General features: G+C 52.6%; 1 protein-coding gene across 3 annotated transcripts in view; it reads right to left on the bottom strand.

The window, feature by feature from the left end:
• The window catches only part of ARHGEF10L (Rho guanine nucleotide exchange factor 10 like), a 172,299-nt gene that overhangs the window by 92,564 nt on the left and 53,456 nt on the right, over positions 1-26,279 (bottom strand). For 2 of the 3 annotated variants that reach the window (XM_054009097.1, XM_054009098.1), the window contains exons 2-4: positions 17,259-17,350; positions 15,311-15,394; positions 6,310-6,467 (exon numbers count right to left, since the gene is read on the bottom strand). Coding sequence is in view for 1 of the 3 variants with exons in the window: in XM_054009100.1 (XP_053865075.1) it covers positions 2,810-2,926; positions 6,310-6,467; positions 15,311-15,394; positions 17,259-17,350 (451 nt within the window). In the remaining 2 variants the exon portion in view is untranslated. Of the gene's footprint in view, positions 1-2,809; positions 2,927-6,309; positions 6,468-15,310; positions 15,395-17,258; positions 17,351-26,279 lie in introns of all 3 variants that reach the window. The other variant, XM_054009100.1, reaches the window with a different exon arrangement.

Raw genomic sequence — 26,279 nt, 5'->3', positions numbered from 1 at the left:
ATCTACCACTGACCTTTTTCGGGTGAACCTTTGTAACCCCAACCCAGGTCAGGTGATTGCAACAAGAAGATGAAGTTCAGTCTCTTACCACCAATCTCAGGTGTTGCAGTATTACAGCATGGTACTAGCAGTGGGATTTGAACCCACGCCTCCAGGCCCAGATCTGTGGCACGCTACTATTACAATATGGGGCCTTCAACAGGTCGCTACGTTCGAGAATTTAACTATTGCCCATTTTGTGCTGCAGCCCTGAATAATTTTGATGGAGGACGGTGTTCAAATTCCACCTTTGGGAGGACGACTTATGGCAGGTTTTTAAGGGGCAGCTGTTTCAGGCCACAAAAAGGTTTAGAATTTCGGAAGTATCCCCGGCTGAGATGGATTAACGGGCAGAGGGCAGGCGAGGTGGACAAAGTTGCAGGTTAAATGCAAGACATCAAATTCTTATTGCTCTCGTGTTTTAGGAAACGTCATAAGCAGCAGTACTGAGAGATGAAACCCAGAGCAAAGACAGGACAATCAAATGAGGGGCCAGTCAAATCCGATATCCATTTTCAGTCTCAGGCAACGGATCAGATAATAACACCATCATTTGATACAGAGGTTCCATCTACAAATGGTTTATAAAGGGTTACTGGACTGCTCTAAGCATGTTCAAGACATCAGTAGCATGTGCTAGGCATGGTTATAAGCATGTCACTAGCAGGCATTAGAGCAAACAGCCACATGCCAACTTTTCACACATCCTCTGTAGCAGTCAAAAAATACGTGTTCCAGAACACCATATTCAGAGCCCTCTCAAAAATGCGAAATGTCCCTATCTTGCCTTCTCCAAGCTTGTGTATTTCAGGGGTGCTGGAGGAGCTGGTATTAAGAAGTGGATTGCAGTAACTATTTGTGTGGCCAAACGTTATTTTGAGAAAATGGAAATCTGCAATTCCTCCCTGGGACATAGACTGGCTTAGGGAGCTCTCTGCTAGCGCACGAATAGAAAAAAAATCACTGTCTAATAGAACTGTTTGGGAGAGGAGGAATGAGGGTGCCTGGTCACACATGAAACCGTTGCATAGTTTTGCAGTTTAGTATATATTAGTTAACATAGCTTATGTTCACATTTATCTATTTAGTCACTGACCGGATACCCTGCATGACCTCGGGCTCAGGTTTTTGGTTTGATTGTTTCGATTTTTTCCAGGTTTTAAAAAATAATGAACGCTGAATTTTGTTATTTACATGCTACTTCCATGTTGGGCCCGTATTTACATATGTTCGGTTTCCTTCTGTGTTTATATTTTATATAAAAAAATAAAGTTTTAAAAAAAAGGTGTTATAGATGGTTATAAGCAACCTATTGACCTACTGGGCTCCATAGCAATCAATTAATTGCTTATAAAGGAAACTTTAATACGAAGTGTGACCAATATTTTGCACTTCTAGACAACGGCTTCCATATAAAAGTCACCAGCATTTGCCAGAGAGGTATCGAAGATACATTGTTAACTCCTTAAAGGTACAGGAACTACTGCTCTCCGATCACTGCATGGGAACGGCTGGCGCCTTCTTAAATGGGAGCCACTCTCCAGCACGCCCAATGTCTGCGCGCGTTTTACGAAGGCCAACTCACTCGTGTGCAGTTCTGCTCTGAAAAGTGACTGTGCAAAATTGGCACCTCCTTACTCAGCAGATCTTCTCCCAGGCTCATCTGCCCACTTCAGCCACTCGGCGGCAGCGTTAACTCCAGCTCTCAACCTTCTCCCTTGAGCAAGGAGCCGCACTGTGAAATAACACTGATCTGGAGCGTATTAGTAGCTAACTAGAGCTAACAGCACCAGCGCACTGGAGTTAAGGAGGTCTTGGGGAGGGGGGAGGGCTCCCATGAACTCGGCAGTGAAGACAAGCCCTTAAATAAGGCTCTGCTGTCATGCAGGAGCCAACACAGCTGGCAGAGGGGGCTGCAGGATCCCAGGCCATCTGGTGCAAATCACATTGTTAATTAGCTTCCAATCAGTGACACCTGGGGCTGCACAGGGGTCACCAAGGGCAAAATTTGATCTGCAGAACCTTTTACTGGTCACAAGGCACAAGGAAAATGCTGGGTGAGGTGCTCAGATCCAAAAGGGAGCTGGCAGATAAACCCCTCCTCCTCCAGCATCATTTTACTTGGAAGCCAAGCTCATTTGAAAGAAAGCTAACCTGGAAATGCCATTTTTAGAGTCACTTTTCAGAGCCACACCCATGCTGTGTGGAACCCCTGGGAGGCAGGGAAGCATTTCTTGATTTCCCAGAAACCAAGGCACAAAGGTGACATGGCTTGGCCACAGGCAATGGGTGTAGCTACACTTTGAGCTCGAGGGGACATATCCATGCTAGCGCTGGTGGAGCTAGCGTACTAAAGATAGAAGCGTAGCTGCCCCGAGTACATGCCTAGAGTCTCGGACGGGATCGTACTCCGGGCGACCCGCCCCTCCTGCCACTTGCATTGCCACGGCTACACTTCTCCGTTCAGTCCTCTAGCTGGAGCGGAGCTAGCGCGGGTACGTCTCCTCGAGCTGGGGTTTGCACGTACCCAGAGAGTCACCAGGAACTGAACTGACGCCCAGTTCTCGCCCCTGGTCCCCGCGCCTCTGCCCCTTTAAGAGCATCTCACAGTGCCCCTTTTAGAGCATGCTTGCAGACTTGAGTTCAGGGGGCCTGGTGTAAAAAGGAAGCGATCATGCGAAGCAGAGAGAGACTGCGGTGCAGAGAGAGCATGCAACCCAGGAGGGATCGATAAGGGGGTAAAAAAAAAAGTCTGAAGGAGGGACAGTACCTTACAATCGTATTTCTGCTTCAGCTCCTGCATGTCTCTCCCCCCAACTCTTAAAGCCAGAAAGTCCCTCTTTGTCCTGGCGTATCTCTCCTTTAGCCTATTCAGGTCTGGAGAAAGCTGCGCCCCAAGCAATCAGGTAGGAGGAGAAGCAACAGGCAGCGGGAAGAGAGGCAGAGAAGAGAGATTCAGGTAAGCAGCCAAACACAGGAGGAGAAACAAGAGGACCAGTGATCAGTCTAGACTAGCCCGTCTGAATGCAGGTGGGGCGCTCCTGTCCCCTCCATCCGAAGGAGAAGAGCACCTGCCATGACCCCCACCAGGGTGGGGATAGCTCTTGTCCTGCTCCCTGGAGGGGAGCGAGGGGGAATCTAATTGCTCAGGAGAGCAAGAGGCCTTGTGCTGAACAGTGGCCAAGGCTCTCCCCACCCCAAGGTCATGTCTGCAGTGGTGCACCAGGACCTACTGGAGCTCCTCTGAGGCAGGGGAGAGGGGCTGCCAAGCAGGGATGCTCCCTCCAGGCACCAGGAAGAAGGGCATTCCAGATTGTGGGTCCTGGGCCCCCCGCTTTAGAGATCCAGCCAGGCAACAACCGCTATGTTCAGTAATTTACTGGGCTCTCCACAGCCCCCAATCCCATGTCAAGGCCCCCAATGCAGGAGCCTATCCCCCGACTCTGAGCCCAAGGAGAACTCGCTACGGGGGCGGGGTGGGGAGGAGAGGGGGCAAAGGAGGGTCCCACTGCTGCATTAAGACAAGCTGCTCCGTAGCCCTGCCCAGCAAGTCACCCCGCCCAGCGTGCATGTCCCCCCCAGACCGCACAGCAAAGCGGGACAGAGGCAAGCGCACGCAGGAGCCTGGGGGTGGGGGGGCGGAAGAAGGGAGTAGCACAGGCTCATGCAGTAAGCCGGGCGCCAAGCGGGATCTCAGCCACCAGGAGGCATTGCCGGGTGCCCCCCATCCTGGTCAACCCTCTCCCCTCCCAAGTCTGCATCCCCCCCCCCAGTCAGAGGCACTCTGTGGAACAGTCCGAGGGCTGGAGTGTCTTGTCCCAGCTGACCGGGAGCGCGAAGCACCAACAGGCAATAGGAACAGACGTAACAGCTTTGTCGTGCACGTCTGCCCGATGTGGGTATCTGCCCGGCACTGGCTGCACCCCAGTCCTGCTCCAGCACACGCTGGGCTCAGTGTAAAACCCGGGAGGGATTCTCTGGGGCACGGGCTCTTCTCTGCTTGCGCCACAGTCCTGGTTTGGACATCACAGAGGAAAAACCTCTACGGACAACACACCTATAGGCAGGGCTTAATTTGTGCTGGGGCTTGCCAGGCTGAGCCCCGGCGCCTCCGGGCCCGGCCGTTCGGTTATGAAACTAAAAAAGATGGCTTGAGCCCCAGCACCCAATTGCTTGAGCTCCAGCACCTCTTCCGTTACCAATTAAGCACTGGCAATAGGTCTATGCATCCTTTCGAGAAGGTGCCAGCCTATGGTAGGATTTCACGACTAACCACTTCCAGAGGCAGTCTGCCAGTTCTGAATGACGACCCGACCTGCCACGCAAGATAACGGGACACTCGGGGTCCAGACCCCCCAAGAGGAGAACAGAAGCTTTAACCCCCCCACCCCCCAAAATGAGCAGTTGAACTAGCTGATTTATAGTGCAATAATACAGCATGCAATGTGTATCGAGGAAGGTCTTTTATGGAAGCTTATAACGTTCCGAACTTGGTCATCATGAGATAAGACGACAGAGCACAGATCTGTCTATATAAATACTGTGCTCATAACCTGCATTACAATTTCAGATACACCTCACCGCCAGGAGGGGTGCCGCCCATGCCAGGAGTTGACAGGAAACTGGTTCCACCTAACAACCGTCACTCGGTGGGTGCTGTCCGTGAAACACCGGATCTTCCCCACGGCTCAGGGGTACACTGGGAAACTGTTCAAAGGCGATACACAGCTTGTACTAAAAAAGGGGTTTTATTGAACGTAGACACGTTTGTCGGTAACTATGTCATCTCTGAATTGGTGGCTTTTCTAGTCAATAGCATCACTACAGAAGGGATGGGCATGGGCTGGTCTACACTGGGGGGGGGGGAAATCGATCTAAGATACGCAACTTCAGCTACGTGAATAGCGTAGCTGAAGTCGAAGTATCTTAGATCGATTGACCTGGGGTCCACACGGCATGGAATCGACGGCCGCGGCTCCCCGTCGACTCCGCTACCGCCGCTCTCTCCGGTGGAGTTCCAGAGTCGACAGGGAGCGTGTTCAGGGATCAATATATCGCGTCTTAACGAGACGCGATATATCGATCCCCGATAAATCAATCGCTGGACGTACCCCAAATTGAAGAGAGTCCAATGGAGGGCAACGAAAATGATCAGGGGGCTGGGGCACGTGACTTACGAGGAGAGGCTGAGGGAACTGGGGTTATTTAGTCTGCAGAAGAGAAGAGGGAGGGGGGATTTGATAGCAGCCTTCAACTACCTGAAGGGGGATTCCAAGTCCAGGCTACACAGCAGGGGGTGAGTGAACCCCTTCCTGCCCTGGGCAGTCCCCAAAGTGTCCCAGCTGGGATTCTTGCCGCCCCCACTTGACTGCACCAGCACAGCCCTGCAGCATCGTTTGCATCATGAACCATTAGCTAGCTGCAGGGGTTCAAAGAGGACAAGATCTAGCGTGCATGGCGGGGGGCACATGGCAACGTACCCCGATAGCCTGGAAAAAAGCCTCGGCTCCTAGGAAACTGCAGCCACGAGTAGAATCCTGGTTCAAACAAGGCCACAAATGGCCTCCCCAGTACTAGGCAATATCGGAGACCAGCAGCTAAATATATTATCCCAGTTCAATTTCTCTGGGCAAGACGTTAAATAAATTAAAAAACAAAAAAATCCACCCATCATCTGCTTGAACACCTGGTTATTATATGGGGCTTTTCCTCCATAGATCTCAAAGCACTTTACAAAAGAAGTAAGTGTCATTAGCCCCATTTTACAGATGGGGAAATGGAGGCAGAGAAGGGCAGGGACTAACAGAGTCAGGAATAGAACCCAGGTCTCCTGAGTCCCAGTCCAGTGCTCTGCCCACTAGGCAACAGTCTCTGGGGGTCCACTTAAGTCCCCTTCCCCTCTCCCAGGCAGCAGGGATTATTCAAGCTAAAAGGTTTCACATCCAGGCCATCTGAGTGCACCCCGTAGCTCAGCTGAGTCAAATTTGAAACAGCTACACCCCTCGCATCCTCCCATCTGCTGCTTACCCTCAAGCTATTGATACACCAGTCCCTTAACCATGGATGGGCTACGAACATTTACAGCTGGACATTAGCCTGACAAACCATTTAGCGTTTACCATCCAGCGCCCCCAACCTGTAAAGCCCTGGATAGTCGACGAGAGAAGTGGATCAGAGGTTCTATTTCAAACTGGTGCGCCACCACCCCACACCAACCATCGAGGCAGGACCGGTTGTATCAGTTCTCAAGGCACATCGTGTGCCGATTACCTTTGGCTGGAAGGACGCCTTATGTTTGGCAGGTTCCACCTCAGGCTTGGCCTCTTCGCCAGAATCCTCGCTGTAGCTCTCAAACTCGCTGGAGCTCCAGCCTAGGTCCTCAGCTTCCCGATGTGCCCCATCCTCGTAAATCAGGTTCCTGTCTGCCCCTGTCGGGGCGGGGGAAAGAACAGAACACCATTGGCAAAGGCCTACGGCATTGACTCTCGGGAGGAGGCATTTGCTTCGACCCATGACGTGCCCAATTAATTCAGCATTCTCCACAGTGTGCCTCTCTGCCTCCCACACCGCCCATTTCCAGGGTTGACCCAGGCCCGGATATCGCGTTGCATTAACTTGCCTCGGAAGGCATTGCTCCAGAACAAGGCAAATCTTCTGAATCTATGGCTACAAGCGTCAGTAAGCCATACTGGGGTGAAAATGAGGAGAAGCGCCGCCTAAGGAAATTGGTGGAACTTAGATCTCTTCCAACCAGGCAGGACAGTGGATGAGAAAAGGAACCATCTTGCAAGCAGCAAGGGGGCTGGGGCAGGCTGGAGAAGGACAAGGCGACTCAGTGATCTTTTCTCCCTCTCCAACCTGTTTCCAGGTGCTGTATTCAGGAAAGGCAACTAGTGGGTTAGGCCAGTTCTCAACATTCATGCTCAGAGCAGCTACGCATCATGCCCAAAGGACAAGACTAGGCCAGCAGGGGGTAGCAGCTCTGCCCAAGCAAGCTCTCCCTCTAAGAACGGAGATGGTTGCATAGACCGACCAGCCACAAGTCACCACAAGGAACTTGAGAAAAGAGGGTGGAGCAGAGGGGCTTGGACCCATGGAAAGCAAGGTGAGAAGTCCTGAGAGTTCCAGGGGAACATGACGACCCATGAGGAGCAGCCTCGGAGGCTGCACAGATGGACAGCCGATTCCCCACCGAGTCGGCAATAACTGTGGGATCATGAGACACAGCACAGGTCGGTATCAGTAGGTGGGTGGGTAGGTGGAGCGGCGCTGCCCAGCAGAGGGCGCTCCTGTGCCACAGTTGGAAGGCTTCGTTCTCTTCCTGGAATTGGACAGACAGGTGGCTAATGCGGACGCATCCCAAGCTACAGCTTGCAGACCCAAGGCAGGGAGGTCCCCCCTGGGCCTGGCACAGTGAGAGGCGGCATTTCTCAAAAGAGATCAGGGAAGGTGGGAGAGAGGCACGTTATTATTGCTCATTTCTGTGACAGTAGTGCCCGAAGGACCCAGTCGGGATGGGGACCCCACCATTCTCCACAAACGGTCCCTTCCCCAAAGAGATGAGGATCTAACTAAAGCAGGGCAAGGAAGGAGCATTAACCCCATTTTATAGAGAGGGAATGGAGGGCCTGAGAGATTAAGTGATTTGCCCAAGGTCACAGAGGAATCAATGTCACAGCTGGGAGAGTCCCAAGCCCTGGGGAACACTGTTGGCAAAAACAGCTCCCCTAACCACAGTGTCCTTCTTCCCCCCCTTCCTATTTGTGTTTAAACCTTGTCTATTTACTACTTTCCTCCTCCTCCTCTAGCCTGGACCATGTGCTTTTCCATTTCGATTGGTCAAGCCGCCATCCATTCCCTATTCCAGCAGATCCATTTTCCGCTCGTCAGCCCAAAGGAGAGATTTCGTAACACGGAAGAGGATTTGGGGCGGGATCTTGCACATTTCTGTCACGTCTAAAATAAAAACCCAGCCCATGCGACACTGCAGGGAGTGTGCCACGCAGCCCCTTTAAGCAGACTCAGGGGGAGGGATAGCTCAGTGGTTTAAGCATTGGCCTGCTGTGAGTTGTGAGTTCAATCCTTGAGGGGGCCATTTAGGGATTTGCGGATTTATTTGGGGATTGGTCCTGCCTTGAGCAGGGGGTTGGACTAGATGACCTCTTGAGGTCCCGTCCAACCCTGAGATTCTATGATAACACAGTGGTGCCAGTACTATTATTCATTTCTTATTTGCATTGCAGTAGCTACCCCGAAGTCCCATCACCACCTCATCCCGCTCGGTGCTGTACAAACACAGAACCCAAGGGTGTCCCTGCCCCAACCAGCTGCTGTGTCAGCCACCCCAGAGTCAGGCGATAGCAAGGTGAACCCAATTCAGAGTTTAAAAAAAAAAAAAAATCCATTCCCAGATGTATTCTCTCCTTGGCAAGCAAGTCGCCCGTATCCCCAACCCCCAGCTTTCTTGTGGCCCATGCTGCCGCTGTTCAGTGTCTCGTGCGTTGCAGAACCACAGGAGTCTCACCTTTATTTGCACAAGAACCAGGATAGCCAAGTGAAGAAACGTGCCTGCTTTCACCGGACCCAGATGGCTTATTCCTTTACCGTAGACGCAGGTCTCTGGTGAAGGTCAGAGGTACGCCTGCACCATCTCTGAGCCTGCTACACCAGAAGATGGCCAGGCCCCAGGGCCTTCCATCCCAGCTGATTCCACCGAGCCTCAACTACCAGGAACTTTTGGAACCTTTGCCCCAAGTTACCATGGCACCGCGGGGCCCGTTCCTCCTCCAAGCTCCCGCCAGCACAGGGCGGCCATATTTAAACGCAGTCCTGCTCCTCTCAGTGGAGGCACAACACAAAGACGTGCAGCTTTCATTGAGCTCTTGCCTTTTTTTTTTTTTTTTTTTTTTTTTTTTTAAAAAAAAGACCGATCACCAGGCTGAAGGGACGGGCCTTAGAGGCCAGCCACACCCTCCTCAACTCCCTGAGTTTGGCTGACCTCCTCACTCCAATGAACTCAACAGCAACACTTCCCATCGACTCCAGTGGGGCCGGGATTTCAGCCCTGGTTTGTATTTCCTTGTTTCTGGTGGGCCCTTCCCACCTGTTGGAACAGCGAGAAAGATCCCCACAGTCCTTCCATCGTTCCTAGACTCCCAGGCCAGGCGAGACCATCGTGATCCTCTAGTCTGACCGCCCGTATACCACAGCCCAGAGACCTCCCCCAACACCATTCCTAGGGCAGATCTTTTAGAAAAACATCCGATCTGGAGTTAAAAATTGTTAGTGATAGTCCCACTATGACCCTGGTACATTGGTACGTTGGTACGTTGTTCCAATGATTCATTACTCACACCCTTAAAAATTTACACCTTATTCCCAGTCTGAATTTGTCTAGCTTCCGCTTCCAGCCATTGGATCACGTTGGACCTTTCTCTGCTAGATTGAAGAGCCCGTTACTAAATATTTGATTCCCCATGTAGGTGCTTACAGATTGTGATCAAGTCACCCCTTCACCTTCTCTTCGTTGAGTTAAATAGACTGAGCTCCTTGAGTCTCTCACTATCAGGCAGGTTTTCTAATCCTTTAATCATGCTCATGGTTCTTCTCTGACCCCTCTACAATTTATCAACATCCTTCTTGAATTGTGGACACGAGAACTGGACACAGGACTCCAGCAGCGGTCGCACCAGTGCCAAATACAGAGATAAAATAGCCTCTCTGTTCCTAGTTGAGATTCCTCTTATAGATTCATAGATTCTAGGACTGGAAGGGACCTCGAAAGGTCATTGAGTCCAGTCCCCTGCCTTCATGGCAGGGCCAAATACTGTCTAGACCATCCCTGATAAATGTCTATCTAACCTACTCTTAAATATCTCCAGAGATGGAGATTCCACAACCTCCCTAGGCAATTTATTTCAGTGTTTAACCACCCTGACAGTTAGGAATTTTTTCCTAATGTCCAGCCAAAACCTCCCTTGCTGCAGTTTAAGCCCATTGCTTCTTGTTCTATCCTTAGGGACTAAGATGAACAAGTTTTCTCCCTCCTCCTTATGACACCCTTTTAGATACCTGAAAACTGCTATCATGTCCCCCCTCAGTCTTCTCTTTTCCAAACTAAACAAACCCAATTCTTTCAGCCTTCCTTCATAGGTCATGTTCTCAAGACCTTTAATCATTCTTGTTGCTCTTCTCTGGACCCTCTCTTGACGCATCACAGGATTGCATTTGCCCTTCTGGCCACAGCATCGCACTGGGAGCGCACGTTCAGCTGATTATCCACCACACACCACCAAAATCTCTTCCAGAGTCACTGCGTCCCGGGAGAGAGTCCCCCACTCTACGTATGGCCGACATTGCGTGTTTCTAGATGGACACATTTACACGTATACATGCAGAAGCAGGTGACCGAATTGGCAACCCATCGGCCTTGCTCCTCTGGGCCAGAGATGGAGACCAAGGCTAACGTCAGACTAGAGACCCCTGATGTTGGCAATGCACAGCACTCTCCATAGGCTAAAATTTGGATGGGCTCCTGCTCTTCTGTCCGGTGGTAAAGCCCAGCTGCTGACAGCTGGATTTTTTCCACCGTGGGAACATCCACTCCTCAAGCTAGGGAGGGACCTGCGTTCCATATCCAGGCTAGCAGGAGGAGGAGGAGATGCACTGGAAGGAATGCAGGCAGACAGGCATTTTAAACTGACAGCTAACACAGGATTCCAGTCATCAGGCTATTATTAAACAAAAAGATAAACAGCTCCCTAGAAGAGGATTTGGTTTTGGGTAACCAGTGCAACTGGCCACGGAGGAGCGAAAAAACACAATCACTGCAGCCGTCATGGGACGATTGCAAAATTAACCTGCATTTCCACCTCCTGAGCTTTCCATCAAGGGGCAAAGGAAGTGTGGATGGAGATGGAGTGTTCATCATCATCATCACATGTAGGTAGCTAGGTACTGCCTACATGACAGGCAGCAGCACGTCTCAGAGCCCCGGGCAACGGACGCAGACTCACAGGGCTCTGGTGCTAAAAATAGCGTGTAGATATTCAGTCTGGGACTGGAGCCTGGGCTCTGAAGCCTTGGGAAGGGGCATGGGTTTCACAGCCTGAACTGTCTACACAGCCATTTTTAGCACCATTAGTGCAAGCCTGAATCTGGGGACTTGGGCTCGGAGATTCCCTATTGTGGGCTGCTGCTTGCCACACAGACATACCTGTAAGGTACAGGCTGTCCTCGTCCCCCGAGCTTACAGTTCAAATAGATACTAGAGACAAAAGGGGGAGGGGTAAAGGAATTATTGCCCCCTTCCCCTTTTCACAGACGGGACACTGAGGCAGGGTAAGGGTCAGGATGCTCAAAAGCACTTTGGTGCCTAAGTCCCTATTTCAGGCACCTAAACTCACTCAGCCCCTAAACTGTCAGGGTAAAAGTTCCCTCAGCCCTTGTGTCTCTCTCTGCTGCCTCCCTGTGGGAGTCCGGATGCCTATCCCGCACCTAAGCCCAGGGTGACTCCCAGCCCACGGAAGACAGGGGTTCGCCACCTAAGTAGCGTCCAAGGCTCAGTCTAGTAGGCAACCTCCTAGCCTGCCAACCAGGTTGGGCCCATTCAAAACCTGGCAGGAGGAAGAGGAGCGACTTAGGGTCATTGTGAGAGGGAGAATGTCACTGTCATCCAGTGATTCGGGCATCCAGATGGGATGCCCTGGGTCCTGTCCTCCTGCTCCAACCACTCCGTCGTTATTTCTCCACAGTGGGCCTGCTTCAACAGGCGAGATGGGGGGAGCTTCCTCCGAATATCCCATAGCTCCGTGGTTAGAGCTGGGAGACCCCTGTTCCAATCCTCTCTGCCCCTCTGGTAGTGAGGGCACTAATCACTGGCTTAAATTAAATAAATAAATAAAGCTTCAAATAAATAAAGCTGCAAGGTGGGTGGCACGCCCCCACCCCCAAAATGGCGTAAGATGCCCAACTCTGAAGAGAGTTCCTGGCTTCAGAATTGCTAAGCAGAAATAGGCACCTCCCTGCAGCCCAGACTTGGGAGCCTAGATCGCCCACCCCTCTGGTCGGCATCTCCCACTGACTAGCTTAGGCAGCTCCCTGACGCGCATGAATTGCAGTCAAAGGTGCCCAGCTCTCCCCCTGCGTTGGACAGAAGTGTAGGCGTCTAATTCGTGCTTTGGGAATCACCGTGATTTTTCCAGGCACCTAAAATTATGCCTGGTGACGCTCAGTGTCAAGGTCTAACTCCTTTGGAGCATTCAGCCCAAAGTGACTTGCCTATGGTCACACACAGACTGCGGCAGAGCCGGGAATTGCCCCCAGTCTCCAAAGTCCCAGCCCACTGTCATGCTTCAAACCTCAACCAGAGCTTACCCAGCACAGAAAGTGATGGCGGGGGACTGACTCCCCCTTGCAACGCATCCAAGAGGCTGCCAGCAGCTCGAGATGGATATTCTAGGTCCCCGAGTCAGTCTCATGAGCCCGAGATGTGATATACCTAAGATCATATTATCGATGATGTTTTCATCCTCTGGACAGATCTAAACTCCCTCAGATTTCCACCACAGCTTCAACCACCATCACCCATCCATTAAACGCTCTGTAGCACTCCCATGCCACCATCAACGTGTTGGACACCATCAGCAGCTTCAACAATGGAACCTTACAGACAATTATATACAAAGAAACCCGCGGACCACCACACCTACCTCCACAGATCCAGGAACCATCCTAGACACACCAAGAAATCGGTTATCTACAGCCAGGCCACCAAATATGCTCCAAGAGACCACAAAATATGCTCCCAGGAGAAAGTCCAGGATATACACCTTCACACACTTAAAATCACCTTCACAAAATATGGACACACCACCAGAGAAGAAATCACATCATGGAACAGTCCTCCCTTGGGAGAACTTACTTCAATATGGAAATACCCCTCCACCCCCCGCGACCGCACACCTCTAATTGTCACCTACCACCCCACAACAGAACTCTTATGGGATAGCATTAAAGAATTACAACCCTTACTTGACAGGGACCATATCCTGAAAGCAATCTTTCCTGAACCCCCGCTTCTGGCCTTCAAACCACCCCCCAACCTCTCCAAGCTCATCTTCAGAAGCAAGCTCCCCACAGACCCGGGCCCGCCAACTCAAAGCAGCACCAGACCCTGCTAGAAGAGAAGCAAAAACTGCAGACATCTCCACTGCTATGATGATCAACACCCCCCCACAGCACACTTTTCAAGATCCATGGGTCCTACACATGCCTATCACAACGTGTGGTGTACCTCACCCAGTGCACTAAACGCTCCAACAACAACTATGTGGGTGAAACCAGACAATCACTACACTCTCGAAGAAACTCACACAGGAAAATGATAAAAGACAAAAATCACCCAGGGACAACCACTGTTCACAAAACGATCACTCCGTATCGGACCTCTCAGTCCTTGTCCTCAACGGAAGCCTGCCCAGCACCTTCCAAAGACGAGCCTGGGAGTATAAATTCATAAACTTTGCTAGACACTAAAAATCAGGGACCAAATAGAGAACCTGGATTTATAGCTTGTTACAACCATCTTTTCCCTCCCCACATAATTGGAGACATGTTAACTGGCCACTTCACCTTGAAAGGTCCCTAGAAATATGTGCTAACTACTTATGCTAAACACTTGTCCCACCTTGTATTTCCTGTGATGCTCTGAGTGCCTTTCCCGGACCTGAAACTGGTCTCGCTCACCAACAGAAGATAACAGATATGACCTCACCTGCTTGTCTCCACAATAACCTGGCACCAACACACCTACAACAACACAGCAAACAAAGAGGGAGGTGCCATCAATCGAAGGGCCTGCCTCCCCTGGAGAGTTTGCGGCTGTGTCATTGTAAACTCTCTAGTGTAGCCGCTCTAAGCCGACCGGAGAGCGCTTTCCTGTCGGCTTATCTACTCCAGCCCCCGCGAGCGGCAGTAGCTGTGTCGGCAACATAAGCCATATTTGGGGTCGGGAAGGAATTTTCCTCCAGGGCAGATTGGCAGAGGCCCTGAGGGTTTTTCACCTTCCTCTGCAGCGTGGGGCACGGGTCACTTGCTGGAGGATTCTTTGCACCTTGAAGTCTTTAAACCATGATTTGAGGACTTCAATGGCTCAGACACAAGTTTGATACAGGAGTGGGTGGGTGAGATTCTGTGGCCTGTGTTGTGCAGGAGGTCAGACTAGATGATCATTAAGGTTAGAAGGGACCATTAAGTCGGATTCTATGAAGCTCTCCCACCGACAGCGCTGTTCACACCCACACTTACGTCGGTGTAACTTACTTGGCTGGTTTATTTTCACCCCTGAGCAACAGAAGTTCCACCGACAGGAGCTGTAGGGTAGATATGGCCTAAGAGGCCCTCGCCTACTCACACAAGCATCTCCAAATAGCCTCTTCCTTGCGTCCTCCGGTCTCGAAGCCACTGCTCACTCCCATATCCCAGGCAGCAGGAGCTTGTTAATTCAGTGCAATGAAATGCAGAGTCCCCCTTTCGCTTCCTGGTGCCCAGCCAGCCCTTTATGGCTCAGGCTGGCTGGGGGTACAGACCCAGAGCTGCTGTATTTTAAAGGCATGAAAAGCCAATTGCTTTATTCCTCCCCCTACCCAGGAATCTACCCAGAGGTAAAATCCTTAGTCACACCACCCTACCCCTACTGCCAGCCACAAAGGGCCCCTTCCTCTGCTGTCAATCAGCAGCTCTGGAGGGGTGGACAGGAGACTGCAAGGCAGATACTCGGCATTGCTTCATCGGCATCAGGAGTTACACTAATTACCCCAGCTGGTGACCTGGCCCTTTGCTTCCAGAGAGACTCTGATTTAGCTCCGAGCAGGCTGAAAGGACCCAAGAGCAGCAGGTAATCAACAGACCAACAGTGGCTTCTAAAAGTCCAGGGTACTCCTGAAGGAGGCAGGGAAATGGCCCTCTTAGAGCAGGGGACTGGGAGTCAGGACTCCTGGGTTCTATTCCCAGCTCTGCCACAGAAGCACCATGCCGCCTTGGAGCAAGGCACATCGCCTCAGTTTCCCCTTTTGTAAAATGGAGCTCCTCGCACGTACCCATCCCCCAACACTCACGTCAGAGCTCCAAGATCCTTGGATGGGAGGGGCTAGGAGAGAAAGGACAGAGCTGACAGAGGCAGGGGAGGAAGTAGATCAGACAGACAGCCAAGGACAGCCTGTGGGCGTGAAAGACACCTCTGCTCAGAGCAAAATTCTGGGTGGTTCCATACCGTACTGATCAGAGTCCAGATTTTCACAGGGGACGTCATCATAGATCACATCTTCCTCCAGGGCTGGGAACTCAAACCGTACGCCTGGAACGAAAAGCAACACAGGGCAAGCTGTGGAGAGGAACCTGAAGCCAGCCGAGAAGTCGCCATGAGCTTCAGCGACATCCCGCTTTGACTCCTGGCTGCCAAGTGGCAGCGTGGGCCGGTGGGCAGGGCACTAGATTGGGAGTCACCACACCTGGGCCCTATGCCTGCCTCAACCACTGACCCGGCAGCCACGTCACTTCACCTCTGGGACTGTTCTTCCTGCTTTGCCTATTTAGATTGTCAGCTCTGGGCCGGGATGGTCTCTCACTGGGTATCTGCACAGGGCCGATCACAAGGGATCTCTTGAGTGCAACCGGAACACAACAAGGGGGAGGGATAGCTCAGCGGTTTGAGCATTGGCCTGCTAAACCCAGGGTTGTGAGTTCAATCCTTGAGGGGGCCATTTGGGGTAAAAATCTGTCTGGGGATTGGTCCTGCTTTGAGCAGGGGGTTGGACTAGATACCTCCTGAGATCTTCTCTGGAACACCTGATATTTCAGCACCAACCTTCAGCGTGCTGCTCTCGCTGCCTTTCGTGCCTCAATGGCACATGCTAGATCCTGCCCCCTCTCTCTGAAGCCTCTGCAAGGAGAGCTCAAAAATCTGTATCTGAGTTTTAGGACTCGATCCTGGCTGCTTTCTAAGGAGCGACAGGCCAGGGCTACAAACATAGGCGTGTGCACAGGGTGTGCCCAGGCACACCCTAATGCAGGGGTGGGAAAATGGCCCCACTCTCCCGGCGCAGCAAGCCACATCCTCTGCGCTCCCGGGCCGGAGCGCCCGGCCAAGCTCAGCAAGCCGCTGGCCCCTTCCCCTCTCCCCTGGAGCCATGCACGCGCAGCGCTCTGGGGGCCGGGGCTGCCCGCTCCCACGGGGCAGCGTCTCTGGCTCTGCGCAGAGCAGAACATGCTGCTAGGAGCCTCATGGTAAGGGGTCCGGGACCGGGGGCGTTGGATAAGGGGGGCGGGTTCGGATCCCAGGGGGGTCTCTGGAGGGGGCAGTCAGGGAGCAGGGGGTGGATAGGAGTCAGGGGACAGGAGCAAGGACGGTTTTGGGGGGGGGATAGTCAGGGGGGTGGTCAGGGGACAAGGAGCTGGGGGGGCGTTGGATGAGTTGATTGTTCGGGGGGGGACTGTCAGGAGGCAGGGGTGTGGAGAGGGGTTGGTGCAGGCAGGAGCAAGGGGGGTTGTATGGGTCAGGAGTCCCGGGGGTGTGGATAAGGGTCAGGGTAATAAGGGGACAGGTAGGGTCCTAGGGGGGCAGTCAGGGGACAAGGAGCAGGGAGGCTTAGATAGGGGGTGGGGTCCTGGGGGGCAGTTAGGGGCAGGGGTTCCAGGAGGGGGTAGTCAGGGGACAAGGAGCGGGGGGGTTGGGGGTTTTGAGGGGGGCAGGAAGTAGGAGGGAGTGGATGGGGGCTAGGGCAGGGCTCCCGGGGTGCACACCCTAATGAAGTGTGCTGTGCATGCCTGTGGCTACAAAGTGTACATCTCAATGCAAAGTTAGGGGGCCTTCAGCTCTGGGGGCATGGCCCAGATGAGAGCAAAATTGCGGCCAGCTGTGAAATCCAGATCTAGGCCCAAGTGCTGATCCCCAAACACCCAAAATTTGGATCGGTTCTTTGGATCAGACACTTCTCCGATTTCAACCCATCAAGCTCTCAGCACCCTATGTATGGCACGGTAACGACACCACTGAAGTCTGGTCCTAGACACGCCCAGTGTTTAAACAGAGCCAGGATTTGGGATGGGGAAACCGTTCCAGGACACGCTGAAGCTGATCGAACACCACACGAGTCCCTTTGAAGAAATCCAGAGTCATTTCCATCCATCCCGTCCAGCTCAAAGAGGCGTCAGAACCCTACCTCGCCGGGTGCTCTTCCTTCTCCAGCTGCAGGTCCGAGTCCCGGTGTGGGAGCTGCCCACCAGGTCCCCATTGCTGACCACCGTCAGGAACCTAGGGCAGGAAGAGCGCTGTGAGTGGCCAGGCAAGCGAAATAGGCAGCCAAATAGGGATGTTTGGGGGACGCTATGAGCTGTTGCTGGGCAAGTGCAGATCCACCAGCCTGAACGGCAAGGGCCACACCCGAATTGCTTGGCTGCCAACCTGGCTGCCATAGCTAAATGGCACCAAGAGAGGGTGACATGCACGGGCAAGCCGCACTAAGACACGATGGGTCTTTGTCCCCCTCTAGTGGCTGGTCCATGTAAAAGGTTAGCGAGTTTCCTACTGCTTCCAGCTCCTAGAGTCGCCCCGTAAACGGCAGCGATAGAGACTCACGGCTTTTAGCTCTGAAGGTCCAAGCCCCTGAGCAGGGCTGGTTACACGGGCATCCACTTACAGACACCAGAGCTGACTCCCAGCACTGGTGCCCTCCAGTTACACTGCAGGTCTCAGTCATGCCAGTTCCCAGCACGCCACCCCCACACCGCCAACATGTCCCTCTGACATGCCCACTCGCCCACTGCTTCACTCCACTTGCCTCTCTCTCCTTCTGCAAAAAGAAGAACAGGAGTACTTGTGGCACCTTAGAGACTAACAAATTTATTAGAGCATAAGCTTTCGTGGACTACAGCCCACTTCTTCGGATGCACTTCTTCTCTCCTTCTGGTGTCTTTTCCCCCCTTGGCGGCTTTCAATCTATTTCCTCTACTCTCCCCCACACAGGGCATCCCTTCCCAGTTCTCTGCATTGTGCTCACTACCTCCTCTCCTGGGTTACTCTCTCTCAGTCTTGAGTCAGTCCTCTTCCCCCACGCCCCTCTTTTCAAGCTTGTTCGCTCCTTGGGGCTGGAACCTACCATCCGCCTTGATTCTTACCAGTATTGTGCTAGCTCCTAAACGCCTTAACACCAGCGCGCTTGGCGCTGCACAGACAGGTAACTGAGGCAGTTCCAGCCCCAAAGAGCTTGCGATCCAAGTGCCTCGCTTCTGAAGATCCCTCTCCAGCCACAAGCAAGATTCACTGCTCAGCTCTGACACGGACTGCCCGCGTGACTCTGGGCAAATCACTTTCTTTCTGGGCCTCAGTTTCCCACCTGTGAAGTGGGGATAATACTTTCTTTCTCTGCCACTAGACTGCAAGTTCTTAGTGGCAGGGACCAACTCCCACTACGTCTGTACAGCCCTAGGTGCACAGGCATTACTGTAATCCAAACAGACAGCACCCTCCCAATACCCAGCAGGGCTGGACAAACAGGGCTGGCGTGAACCTTCAGACAAAACTTCAATCTAACCCTTGAGGTTGGAAGAGCTCCGTTAGTTGTGCCCCTCCTCCATTGTTTTTCACGTGTGCAGGCTGCGGCACTAGGCTCCCAGGTGCCAGATGGCAGCAGAAGGGCCAAAAGACACAGAAAAAACCTCCCCCTTGCGAGATTTCCAGTCTAACGTTCCATCCTCTTGGAGATTCTTGTAAGCAGCCAAACTGGCGTCAGCACATCATCACATCCCCTAAGCCCATCTGCCACCTGAAGCAGGCGACAGCAGGCTGTCCCAGGGATGTCCACTCATTTGCCAGACAAACCAGGCCCATCATCCAGCATGGAGGGGGTTAAGAATTTTTAAAACTCAGTGCAAGAAGCACGGTGGGGGGGGGGAGGGCTTCCATCAGTAATGGAGGGGAGGCAGGTCTGTGTCCGAGCTTTGGGAAAGGTGGGGGAGGGCTGGAGTGTGCGTGGTGGGGCGGAACAGGATGTCTGAGAGCAGCCAGCGAGATCAAAGCCACAAGGGCGGTTTCCCAGACAGCAGCTGACAGAGTGTCCTGGTGACCCTGCATCCCCCTCCCCGGGGGGCATCCTGGAAGGTTTCTGCCTCTCCCAGCCCTGCAGGAAAATGACCTAACCGGGCAGACCCGGCCATGATCTCAGACCTGGGGAGCAGGGGGTGGGTTATAAAGTCTCCAGACACAAACACATGTGCTCCTTGTGCCTTCTCCTCATGGTATTATCTGAACAGCTATTAAAGCAGCATCTGGGGCCGCTCAATAGTGCGCTGAGTGAACGCACCCCCAGCCCTACAGGGAAGCCGCGATCCAGGTTCAAATCCCCATCATGGAACTAGGGAAAGAAGCAGAGTCGACATCCATCCCCTAACATCACAGAACATGGCTCACCGCAGTGCTCAGGGGAAGCTTTGCGAGCAGGAGGCATCCAAACCTGGATGAAGGGCTAGCGTGGCCCAGCCCCACACGGGCTGGACTAACACACTAAGATCTCCGCTTTAAATCAGGAGGGCGGTGGGTGGACCTCAGAGCTTAGGTCAGAGCTCAGACTGTCCGCTTGGGCCTGGCTTTATTAAGTAAATAAAACGTCGGGAGAAGCGTCCAAGTCACAAGGCCAGGTCTATGCCCTGGCCTGTAGTTGGGGGGCAGGACCCACACAGATCCGCACAGGGCAGACCCACAGCTTCCTACATTGTCCGACGGCACCAGCAATCCCACTGTCTCAACACGGCTCCCTGCAGCGAATCCAGCCGAGCCAGACTCCGATGGGAGGAGCTTTTCAGAGAGCAATGGTCTCTGAGTATTTACAGTGACAGGCGGCCTTCCCCAAACCAGGGACTATTCACTAGTCCCCCGGTATGCACAAGCCGAAAGCCCTTGGGGAGCACAGGGAAGTGAAGGTTAAAGCTCAGGCCGTCCTGGTTAGGTCAGATCAAGGTGTAATGAGCCGAGCCCCAGGAGGTCAGACCAAGCCTGAACCTTAGTCAGTTTCCAGGTGAGAAGCCAGCACTTTATCCCTTCTTCCCCCCCCCCCCACCCCACGCTCACACAGACGCCTATGCCTCCTAGCTGCCCAGAGAGCAAACCTAGACCTTCCCTCCACCCACCCGGTAGCCATGCAAAATATAGGGGAAACTGAGGCACACATCAGCTCTCCACCCCATAAAAATACCACAGACCATTCCCACTTCATCACCCCCCAGGGCCTGAGCCAAATCTGGGAGGGTGTCTCCCTGCCGAGCGGGACAGGCCTTGCATTCAGCCCTCCAGTCAGGCCTCGACTCACTTGTCCCCACTTTCCAATCGGTTGGCAAAACAGGCCTGTCGGGGAGGGCTCCGTTTTCCCCAGTTTTTGGCCCCCTTGCGGGCCCGGCAACAGAGTCCCCTATTGGATGTCCGTCCCCTGAACACCAAAGGAGTACGTCCCTACCCAGCAGTGGCAGGGCCTAGCAAGGCTGCCATTACAGCTTCCTGTACCGTCAGCACGGGACTTTCCCAGCAGCCTCTGCTGCCTCCATCCTCTCTCCCTGCAGGGAACCCAGGAAGCGGCACCTGCCTCCTCACATACCTTCAGAGCAAAGCCAAGTGTCCTGCTCTCCTTGGGAAAAGCAGGGATACAGACACCGCCGACCACACAGGCCAGTCCAGAAATCAGACCCCTCTCTCCGGACCTGGCAGGAGACCCATCACCGCAGCTCCTGGTTCAATCCTCCCCTGGCATCCAGAGAGCCTTCTCTTCAGCCACACACCCACCCTCCTCTGCACTGCAGCGTGCACTGGGCCGGGGACACCCGCTGGCTGTGCTGACTGGGCGAGATCCCGAGGCAGCCAACTGAGCAATATCGCAGTCTCTTCCCTTTAGCAGGCAGCATCTCCTCCACCCTCATTACATCACTCCCTGTTGCCTGCAACTGCTGCTGAATCCAGGAGCGCCACCGCCCCGCCTCTTAACCTTCCTCCGCTCACGGCTGCCTTCTAGATGGGCTGAGGAAAGCCCGGATTGGCAGGACGAGAGAGAAGAACCCGTGAACCGGATCAGAGGCCCTGTATGTCCGTCAAGAGCTGTGGAGACACCGAGAGCTGTGTGAGAAACAGCGACAGACACCAGGAGCCTGACCCGGGAGGAAACAGCCTCAGGTAGCTACTTAGTGTTAATATTGATTTTAGAATAGACAGGGTCACTGGAGACCTAGCTGCTACTCCGAGCTCTGCCACTGACCTGCTGAGTGGCCTTGGGCGAGTCCCTTCACCTACGTGCCTCTGTTTCCCCTCTCCAGGTTGTGTCTGTGTTGGATATTTGAACTGCAAGCTCTTCAGTCCAGCAACTGTCTCTCATTATGCATCTGTGCCACGCCCAGCACAACAGGGCAGTGAGCTCAGAGGGGCGGCTAGATGCTACCATAGCAACAATCATTTTTTAAGCGTGTTGAACAACAATTGTCTATATCTTTAATCCTACAACAAGAACGAGGAGTACTTCCGGGGGCCCACGAAAGCTTATGCTCAAATAAATTTGTTAGTCTCTAAGGTGCCACAAGTACTCCTCGTTCTTTTTGTGGATACAGACTAACACGGCTACCACTCTGAAACCTTTAACCCTACAGGATCACAGCAGGTTTCCACCCTTCAATTGGACATATCAGTTCCTACCTGCTAAGGTCCCTTCACTCACTACTGAAATGCAGCCACCTCTGGGCTGTAGCGCACAGCCACGCTAGGCAACAATTTAGAACAAGGGGTGAAGAATAACGTCTCTAGCTGAAACTGCAGGGGAAACTTGGAGAAGCACAATGTACTGAAATGCCCTGGCCGTCCCACTCCAAACACCACAAGTTGAAGCAGCTAACCTACTTAACCTTTAAACGCAACTACCGGCTGCTCCTTTGAGCTTATAGAATAGTAGTTTTGCTTTTAGAAAGGAGACGTTTGGTCAAAGAAATTAAATGAAAAAGAATCACAATAAAAAGCAAAATCCAGTATCACGATGTAGCGTATTAAAGCCGGTTCCCTCTGAATGCCATTAGGGGCTCAGGATTAAACGGTTATCTGCCCACCATAAGTGGAAGCAGCCTGCTAACATCTCTAACTCTGTTAGAAATCCTCTTTTTAATTTTTTTTGCTATTCATAAAGGAGCTTGTCGTCTGCAAAGCTACATCCACGCAGGTCCTAACTGTCCTTGCGTCCCTCAAACAGAATCCCAGCTCTGAGCACCCCGGCACGCTGAGCGCGCTCAGATCTGAAGCGAACTCTTGCAATTCAGACCCAGAACTAACATGCTGGGGTGGAACAGTCCAAGAAAACAGCCTCCGATCTAACTTGGGTCTGAGCCCGTGAGCCACGCCCACATGCACCTGCATAAGCTTCCTTCAAAATGCTCATATCTCCTCTAGCCTCCACCACCAAAACCTCCTGGTCCACCACCCATCCTCACAGGCACTGGGCCAGGCATCGCGGCGGGAAAGCACTCGAAATGCAGGTGTTTAATAGCAGGGAGAACTGCGAGGGAGTGATGCCAGGAGAGACCTAGAGGTGGAGGGGAAGGGGAGTTGCTCAGATGGCCTGTGGGTAGGCAAACACTGGAACCGAGCTGGCTTCTAACTCCAGCAACTAGTCCAGGTTCTGCAGAGAAAAATTCACCGGGCTTCCCTGACCGCCTTGCCAGCAGCACGACCCAATGGGCAGGCAGATCACCTGCCACAGTCCCCATGCTCTGCCTGTTGGGGACTTCCCCAGCTCTTGCAACCAGTCCCAAGCTGTCCAGTGACAGAACGTCCCACCCCTGCGTCATTCTAGTCGCCAGAGTCAAGGCTTCCCTTGCTCCTGCCTGCATCTAGCCAGCCATACCAAACGGGGTTGTGTGCCCAACTAAAGCCACCCACACTCTCACCTTTCAGGCTTCATCTAATAGCCCAACACCTGCCTTGCATGGATACACGCCCACGCACATATGACTCAGGTCATTCTCTGAGAACAGGCCATGCCAGGATCTCCGCACATGGAGGTTGCTGTAACACCGGACCATCAGTGCATGTTAGCGACTTGCATCCAGAACGTACGTGCGAGGGCGCACCGGCCCCGAGACCAGACAGCCGGGGATTTCAGTGTCTCCGGACAGGTTTCACAGCCATCAAATTAGCTGGGATCCAGAGAAACATTCCCTATCGCCTCCCAAGACTTTTTGGGGTGCCCAGATGGCAGGAGGAGAAATGCCTTCGCAATGCCTCTAGGAAACGTTTCGCCTCGCGTCCATCAGAGGAGCTTAGCGGCTTTGCAGAAATTTAGTATAGGCTTGGAGCAGCTCTTGGAGACATCAGGATTCTTATCCCCATTGTACAGATGGGAAGCTGCGGTAGCAAGGTTACAGGCCTGTTCTTCAGGGGTGCTCAGACCCACGGCTCCCCTCAACCAGAGCGGAGAGCTCAGCACTTCGGAAAATTCAGACTGAAGCGACTGGCCCAACATCACGCCGGGAACCAAAAGCACCATGGGCGGGAAGACGATGACGACAGGCATCCCTGACTCCTTGTCCCTGAACTGCCCTGCCGTGCAAAAACACAGGGCCAGATTCACCACTGCCCTGCACCTTTCCACCAGAGCAAAGCAGGTGTGAAACGCTGCCGTTTCGGAGCCAGGAGCGTTTTGCTCTGGGGTAAATGACAACGTGAAGTGCAGGGACGTGGTAAATTGGGGCCCAAGGAAAGAAAATATAGGCAGGCATGAAGTGCTCAGTGATTATTACCTAAAGTGTTCTCCCAACCCTTCTGCTCCCCCTCCCCGCCCCCAATACCACCCAGTGTCTCTGAGAGCTCCCACTGGTTCTGAGCTACCTCTTCCCAGCTGCCAGCAACGAGTCCCCTGTCCATTTTCTCAGCACTTCCTGCTTTTCGCTGCAGTGGCATAGGCTCAAAGGGTAAAGCTGCCCCCCTGTCCAGGTTTTCCAAGGATGATCCCTTGTTCGAGGTAGCTGCCCTGGTAAATCAGTCAGAACGCTCAGCGCGCACTGCCAGCTGGCCAGTTTTATGGGACCATCCCAGTTTTTTGTACCTCAGCGGTGGCCACCCTGTCAGTGAGGTGGGGAAGCTGGAACGGCGGCTGCCAGCAGCACAGGAAGGAAGGACGGACGGATGGAACAACTGATGCTATTAAAACACCACAAACGAAGCCCACAAGCCATCTGTGTTTAATTGACTTCAGCCTCATGTCATGCGTTAGTTACACGCCGATGACAATGCAAATATAGACCTGGCTCTTAGCACTGGTGGAGGCCACATCCAGGGAAACGGGTTCTGCTACACACACCCCTCAGCACAGTGTTGGTGGTACCCTTCCCTCTAGTAGCTGGTATACTGCAGGATAATAGCCTACAACTACTAACCACTAATCGACTTATTCCTTCAGCTGCAGCAGTAGAGGTCCATGATAGAGTGCTGAAGTTCCTAGGTTAGAAACCTACTCGGGGGGGGTCATTACATATGCTCTGAATTCTAGGCAAACACGATGCATGACAGAACAGCATATTAAAGGACTAAAGCTTCACCAAAACGGTCTTTTAATGGGTGAAAAAATTGGATTTTTGAGTAAACCGAATATTTTGTGAAAAGTGTCTGCTTTCTACAGAAATTTTTGATGTTTCGTTGAAAAATATCAAATGCCCAAAACCAGAGACTTTTGGCCAAAAAATGAAATATTTCAAGCCTGAAACGTCTCATGGAAGTTATAGTTCAGATGCCTCCTGCCCTCATTCTCTATGGCCAGCCTTCCCAGCTGGACTTCATCTCCCATCATGCACCACAGCCACGGGGCACTGCATCCTGTCACCATAAAGTGAGGCTGGTGCATCATGGGGCATGTAGTCCAAACAAAGAGGCAAGCCGCTGGAGGATAATGAAAGCACGGTGCACCCAAACTACAACTCTGATGGGGCACTGTGGCAGGATTTCCCGATCAAAATGTTTTGAATTTCAGCCAAAATAGTTCAGTTAATTTTTTGCCCAAAACTCAAATTTTCCAGCTCTACTGAAAGCATTTCCCAAATCGCTTGGTTATGAAACAGGCAGAGGGGAGTCTGAGTTATGTATATTCCATATGCAAAGAGCAAACTGTTCCAGTCTAAAGGGATTTATTCTCAACAAGAAAGAACAAACAAAGTATTATGTGTATCCGTCTTTCTAAATAAGGCTGTAATCTCCTCTATAACACCAAGAAGCTAACTGTTCCCATCTCCGTATGGAGTTTAAAATTAAAACATTAACAGTTTGCACTCAGATAGAACCTTTAGCCAGAGGATCTCAAAGCACTTTTAAAAAAGCAGGTCAGCGTGATCCCCATTGTACAGATGGGGAAAGTCAGGCACAGAGCAGGGAAGTGACACACTGCGAGCCAGGAATAGGACATGGGCTTCCCGGACTCATAGCCCCATGCTCTCGACCACAGCGAGCCAGCAAACGAAGACCCTATACAAGAAAATACAGAAGGAACAAGGGGGGAAAAAAATCGCTCCCCAATTCTTCTGTGCATATGAATGACATAGGGCAAGACGGAGCGGATCTCAGGCTGCCCGACTGGAGGATGAGAATTGCAGATGGTTCCGGTGCCCCTTTGAACCCAGTTCAGCCTTGAAACCTTTGTTGTCACATGCAAGAGGCACTACCTGTGGCTTAGGGTAGGTCTACACTGCAATTAAACACCGTGGCTGGCGTGTGCCAGCTGATGTGGGCTTGTGGGGCTGTCAAATTGTGGTGTAGACACTTGGGGGAGGGTCCCAGAGCCCAGAATCCAGCCTGACCCTCTACACCACAATTTTACAGCCCTGCAGCCCGACCCCAGCGAGCGTGAGTCAGCCGACCCAGGCCAGCTGTGGGTGTTTAACTGCAGTGTAGACATACCTTTAGAGGCGAAGGGGTTAATACATTCTTGTTTTAACACACACACACCCCTTGCCCAGTACAATCCAACTGACCACATTTATGCGTGTCCCTGCACGAGTAAAACAATGCGTTACCAACCCGGGGCCTGCTGCTTCGCCAGGGATGGGTGAACCCAGCCTCAGTTGGGTGGTTTTGGGCAGAGCCTGCGATAGGGGAGGCTCAAATCTGCAGCAGACTCTCCCAGCTGCAAATGCCTCCCTGAGATGGTAGATTTTGCAGCTGGGATTCAAAATGATGC

Source organism: Malaclemys terrapin, chromosome 19, assembly GCF_027887155.1.
Source record: "Malaclemys terrapin pileata isolate rMalTer1 chromosome 19, rMalTer1.hap1, whole genome shotgun sequence".
Classification (NCBI taxonomy): domain Eukaryota; kingdom Metazoa; phylum Chordata; order Testudines; family Emydidae; genus Malaclemys; species Malaclemys terrapin.
The sequence above is the reverse complement of the archived record's forward strand: the minus strand, read 5'-3'. Positions and strand labels throughout refer to the sequence as shown.